Here is a 6,053-nt window from a genome sequence, read left to right as displayed (position 1 = left end):
CAGAGGAGATCACAGTCTTCCCTCCATCCAGGACGTTTAGTGCAGCAGGAGTTGGCTCAAAGCACGCAGCATCGCAAAGTATCATAGTCATCCAGCAGAAGGACTTTTCAGTCTGCTACTCTGTGTTAGATAGATAGATAGATAGATAGATAGATAGATAGATAGATAGATAGATAGATAGATAGATAGATAGATAGATAGATAGATAGATAGATAGATAGATAGATAGATAGATAGATAGATAGATAGATAGATAGATAGATAGTGTCATGGCGCCTCTGTCAGTCACCTTCCCCCCTCCCTCTCCTGCTCGGCTCTGGACGCGACCAGCTGGTTCCAATCATCACCTCGTTAAACCGCCTACTTCAGGAGATCCAGGACCTGACGTCAACGCCAGTCCGTTGTTCTTACCACGGTGCATAGTCTGGCTCTCGCATGTCTTGTGCCTTACCTTGGCTTGATCACGCTGATTTTGCTTCTCCGTTCTGCTCTCAGGAATCATCCTCACGAGTGTGCTCCTCGGGCTACAGTTCTCCAGTTCCCCTCTACGTCTTCCCTTCGGATCCAGCAAGCCTCAGTCTCGAGCTCCGTCTGCCTCCACCCTCCAGTCAGCCGCCACGCAGCAACAAAGACTTGGTCACAGACTCTCCTACAGAGAAATTAAATCTTTCTTATACTTACCTCTCGTTTCCGAGTTTCTTCCGGGTTCCAGCGCCTGGGTCCTTTCGAATCCCCACGGGACCATGACAGAACGGACTGGCCATACTCCGGACCCAGCTGACCCGGAAGGACTCCGCCACGCCATATCTGTTCAAGGTACTCTCCTTAGTCGTCAAGCAGACGCCCTTACTCAACTGTCCGCAGTTCAACAGGACCTTTTCCGCAGACTCGACAGTATTACTCATACTCTCGCAGAATTAACAAGGCAACCCTCGAATCCCACAGTCTCAGCTCAAACTGCTGCTTCCGGCAACAACCCGACTTCCGCTGACGCCATGACCCCCGAAAACTTCCGCCTGCAGCCGGAACCATTCAGCGGCGATGTTGCAGCCTGCGGAGGATTCCTCCTACAGTGTCAGCTTATCTTTCAGCAGGCCCCCAGATTCTACCAGTCAGACCACAGCAGAATATCATTAATTGTAAACGCCCTCCGTAACAAAGCACTCCAGTGGGCCCAGGCTTTTTTGGCTTCTAATCCCATTTCTCATCTGCCATTCGATCGTTTCATCGGAGAATTTCGCCTCGTGTTTGATCAGCCTCGCAAACAAGAGGAAGCCACCCGACGGTTGCTTAGCTTAAAACAAGGCAATCGCTCGGTGAGTGAACATTTGATCGATTTTCGCATTTTAGCGGTGGAGGCCGGCTGGCCTGACCCCGCACTCAAGGGTATTTTCTACCAGTCCCTTAATGAGAAAATTAAGGATCATTTATGTTCACAACCCGAACCTGACTCTTTTGAGGAGCTAGTCTCAGCAGCCCTCCGATCTGATGTGCGGCTGCGTGAACGTCAAGCCGAACGGAGCCACAAACCAACCAGTTTCCCTCGGAACCCCGGAGCTCCGGGTCAGGTTTTTTCTTTTCCCGCACACGAGTCCCCCACACATGTTTTGGAGGAGCCCATGCAGATAGGCCATTCAAAACTAACGGCAGAGGAACGTCAGAAACGTCGCGACGAAGGTTTGTGCTTCTATTGCGGGCGTCCCGGTCATGTAATTTCCCAATGTGGAAAACGTTTAAACTCCAGAGCCCCTCGTTAGATGACAGGCCACGGGGGGTCGAAAACGTTCACGTCAAAGAAATCAGGTTTTTGTATGTACCTGTCAAAATTACTCATCAGGGTCAAGTCAGTGAATTTAGTGCTCTCATCGATTCTGGCGCTGAACATAGTCTTATCGACTCACAGCTCGTTAACCACCTCTCGTTGCCTTTCGAACCTCTCGAGTCCCCTATTAACGCTGCCGGATTAGGTGGTAAACAACTTTTTCGCATCACGTCTCGTACCAAACCGGTCCTCATTCTCACCTCCGGCAACCATCGAGAATACCACCAGTTCTTTATCACACAATGCCCTCAGACCCCCATCATCCTGGGTTTCTCCTGGCTCCAAACTCATAATCCACGCATCGATTGGGCCGTTCCTCGCATCACCAACTGGAGTACTTATTGCATGGCAAACTGTCTTCATTCCGCCATTCCCTCCTCTGTTTCCATCACCTCGGAGTCCGAAATGAATATCGACCTGTCCAACGTTCCTTCCTGCTATCACGACCTCAGAACTGTATTTTGTAAATCCAAAGCCAGTACACTACCACCCCATAGACCATATGACTGTGCCATAGAACTGCTCAACGGCGCCCCACTCCCTAAGGGAAGACTGTTCAATCTTTCCGGTCCTGAAAAGGAGGCCATGGAAAACTACATTCAGGAAGCCCTTTCCCTCCACCACATCCGTCCCTCTACATCTCCAGTCGGTGCAGGATTTTTCTTCGTGCAGAAAAAGGACAAAACCCTGAGACCCTGCATCGACTACCGTGAGTTAAATCAGATTACTGTTAAGGACAAGTATTCACTTCCACTCATTAATTCTGTTTTTGATTCTGTCCAGGAGGCTAAAATATTTTCCAAACTTGATCTCCGTAATGCCTACCATCTGGTCCGCGTCCGTGAGGGTGATGAATGGAAAACCGCTTTCAACACCCCTTGGGGTCACTATGAATACCAGGTCATGCCATTCGGCCTCACGAACGCCCCTGCTGTTTTCCAACGGCTCGTGAATGACGTACTTCGTGATTTCCTAAATAGGTTTGTTTTCGTTTATCTGGACGATATCTTAATTTATTCGTCCAGTCAAACCCAGCATGAGCATCACGTTCGCTTGGTTCTGGAAAGACTACTGGAGAACCAACTATTTGTAAAAGCGGAAAAATGCGAATTCCATACTTCTTCTATCCCCTTTTTGGGGTATATTATTGAAGCCGGTAACATTCGGCCCGATCCGGCAAAGATAGACGCCGTCACTCAATGGGAGGTCCCACAAACCCGCAAAAAGTTACAGCAATTTCTGGGCTTCGCAAATTTCTACAGAAGGTTCATCCGAAATTACAGCAGCATCGCGGCTCCACTCACTCAGCTCACTTCTGTTAATAAGCCCTTTGTTTGGACCCCTGCTGCCGACATGGCTTTTAAAAGACTCAAAGGACTTTTTGTCACGGCACCCATTCTGATACAACCTGATGGCAAGAAACAATTCATTGTTGAAGTAGACGCCTCCGATTCCGGTGTGGGAGCCGTGCTATCTCAGCGCGAAGGAACCTCCAACAAATTAAAACCATGCGCTTATTTTTCTCGTAAACTGAGCCCAGCCGAGCGGAATTATGACGTGGGCAACCGAGAGCTTCTGGCAATTAAACTGGCTCTGGAAGAGTGGCGTCACTGGCTGGAGGGGGCAGAACAACCCTTTATTGTTTGGACTGATCATAAGAACCTCGCATACTTACGCAGTGCAAAACGCCTAAACTCCCGTCAAGCCCGCTGGTGTCTGTTCTTCGATCGATTCAATTTCAACATCACTTATCGACCCGGCAGTCGTAACATCAAGCCAGACGCCTTATCCAGAAAATACTCAGTTACAGAACCTACCTCTGAATCCACTATCATCCCCACCTCCTGTTTTATAGGTAATCTCACCTGGGAGATCGAGAACAAAGTCCAACAAGCCCAAGGTGAGATACCTGATCATGCTACCTGTCCTCCTGGAACTTTGTATGTACCCGACTCTCTGAGATCTGAGGTGTTGACGTGGGGGCACGCCTCTAAGATTGCCTGTCATGGGGGGGTTCGTAGAACCACCAACCTGCTACGTCGACGGTTTTTCTGGCCTTCCTTGGAGAAAGACGTCCGTGAGTACGTGGCAGCTTGCTCAGTTTGTGCTCGCTCTAAGAACTCTAATTCACCCCCCTCCGGACATCTGTTGCCTCTGCCCACACCTAGTCGCCCTTGGTCACACATTGCACTAGATTTTGTTACCGGTCTGCCTCCGTCCCAAGGGCACACTGTAATTCTAACGGTCATTGATCGCTTTTCCAAGGCTGTCCATTTCATTCCACTAGCACAACTCCCCTCTGCCTCCGAAACTGCGGATATCCTGGTCCATCATGTGTTTCGTTACCATGGAATTCCTAGTGATATTGTGTCCGACCGCGGACCCCAATTCACGTCTCAAGTTTGGAGGTCGTTCTGCTCCGCCCTCGGGGCCACGGTCAGTCTTAGTTCTGGTTACCATCCGCAGTCCAACGGGCAAGCTGAGAGGGCAAACCAAGAGTTGGAAGCAGCTCTTCGATGCTTGGTGGCGCAAAATGAAGCAGACTGGTCCAAATACCTCATCTGGGTGGAGTATGCTCACAACACTCACTCCTCTACCGCTACTGGCATGTCCCCCTTTGAAGCCTCCTTAGGGTTCTCACCCCCTCTGTTTCCCTCTCAGGAACTCGATCTGGCAGTGCCCTCGGTCCAGCTCCATCTTCAACGGTGTCAGGACATTTGGCGGCAGGCCAGGGCGGCTCTCCTCCGCACCAAGGAGAGCAACTGCCAGATCGCTAATCGTCGCAGGGTGGTGGGACCCGTCTATCTACCGGGGCAGAGGGTATGGCTGTCATCCCGCAATATTCCTGTTCAGGCGTCCTCTCGTAAGCTGGCACCCAGATACATCGGCCCTTACGAGATCGACCGCATCATCAACCCCTCCTGCGTCCGGCTGCGCCTACCTGCTGCTTTGAAGGTACATCCCGCATTCCATATTTCTCAAATCAAGCCTGTCCGCGACAGCCCGTTGTGCCCGCCGTCCGCTTCCCCTCCGCCCGCCCGTATCATCGACGGCGCGCCGGCCTTCACCGCCAGCCGGGTGTTGGACGTCCGGCGCCGGGGTCGGGGTTTCCAGTTTCTCGTGGACTGGGAGGGTTACGGTCCAGAGGAGCGCTCCTGGATCTCCCGCTCCCTCATCCTGGACCGTTCCCTCATCGACGACTTTTTCCGCGCCCATCCGGACCGTCGTCCTGGACCGCCTGGAGGCGGTCGTTGAGGGGGGGGTACTGTCATGGCGCCTCTGTCAGTCACCTTCCCCCCTCCCTCTCCTGCTCGGCTCTGGACGCGACCAGCTGGTTCCAATCATCACCTCGTTAAACCGCCTACTTCAGGAGATCCAGGACCTGACGTCAACGCCAGTCCGTTGTTCTTACCACGGTGCATAGTCTGGCTCTCGCATGTCTTGTGCCTTACCTTGGCTTGATCACGCTGATTTTGCTTCTCCGTTCTGCTCTCAGGAATCATCCTCACGAGTGTGCTCCTCGGGCTACAGTTCTCCAGTTCCCCTCTACGTCTTCCCTTCGGATCCAGCAAGCCTCAGTCTCGAGCTCCGTCTGCCTCCACCCTCCAGTCAGCCGCCACGCAGCAACAAAGACTTGGTCACAGACTCTCCTACAGAGAAATTAAATCTTTCTTATACTTACCTCTCGTTTCCGAGTTTCTTCCGGGTTCCAGCGCCTGGGTCCTTTCGAATCCCCACGGGACCATGACAGATAGATAGATAGATAGATAGATAGATAGATGACTTTATTAATCCCACAATGGGGAAATTTCATTTCTGTGGCAGCAACACGACATTCAGAAATAATCTATATAATATAACATCAATAAAGGACATCACAAATTACATTTATATTAGATAATTAAAAATATTGCTAAAATTATTATCAAAAATGAGATTCTTATTAAATAAAGAAATAAATATTAAATAAATACAGCTGCAAAAGTGTAAAAAACATGCGGTCTGCAAAACATGTAAACTGTAAAAAAACATTACAAATTTTTTCAAAATACAGAAATAACTAATGAAGTTCACACCAAGAACAAAAACAAACAACTGTTCAGGAACAAAAAACAATTTAAAAAACAATTTAAAATTGAAAAATTAGACAATTAGAACAATTAGACAAGACACGAACCTGATGCATGCACAAAAAGAGAGTTACTATCCCCAAGCTGTCAGACCTCTGAAG

The 6,053-nt window shown here is 49.8% G+C and overlaps 1 protein-coding gene across 1 annotated transcript; it reads left to right on the top strand.

Annotated features, from left to right (window-relative positions):
• Positions 1-268: 268 nt before the first annotated feature.
• LOC144990921 (uncharacterized) lies at positions 269-5,465 on the top strand. Its single transcript, XM_078944179.1, has 4 exons — positions 269-415; positions 496-1,316; positions 4,484-5,238; positions 5,319-5,465. Exons 2-3 carry the CDS (start codon positions 744-746, stop codon positions 5,075-5,077), a joined length of 1,167 nt encoding a protein of 388 aa, XP_078800305.1. The 5' UTR covers positions 269-415; positions 496-743; the 3' UTR covers positions 5,078-5,238; positions 5,319-5,465.
• Positions 5,466-6,053: the final 588 nt, after the last annotated feature.

Source organism: Oryzias latipes, chromosome 3, assembly GCF_053564925.1.
Source record: "Oryzias latipes strain Hd-rR chromosome 3, Olatipes_Hd-rR_3.1".
In the NCBI taxonomy this organism is placed as follows: domain Eukaryota; kingdom Metazoa; phylum Chordata; class Actinopteri; order Beloniformes; family Adrianichthyidae; genus Oryzias; species Oryzias latipes.
Note: the sequence above shows the minus strand (reverse complement) of the source record. Positions and strands in the feature narration are given on the sequence as shown.

What these genes read in the sequence shown, in the direction of transcription:
- LOC144990921 (XM_078944179.1), top strand. Translation starts at nt 744, where the DNA reads ATGACAGAACGGACTGGCCATACTCCGGACCCAGCTGACCCGGAAGGA. An exon ending in TAAAACAAGGCAATCGCTCG is followed by an intron (nt 1,317 to 4,483) that starts GTGAGTGAACAT and finishes TTTCCCTCTCAG; the next exon opens with GAACTCGATCTGGCAGTGCC.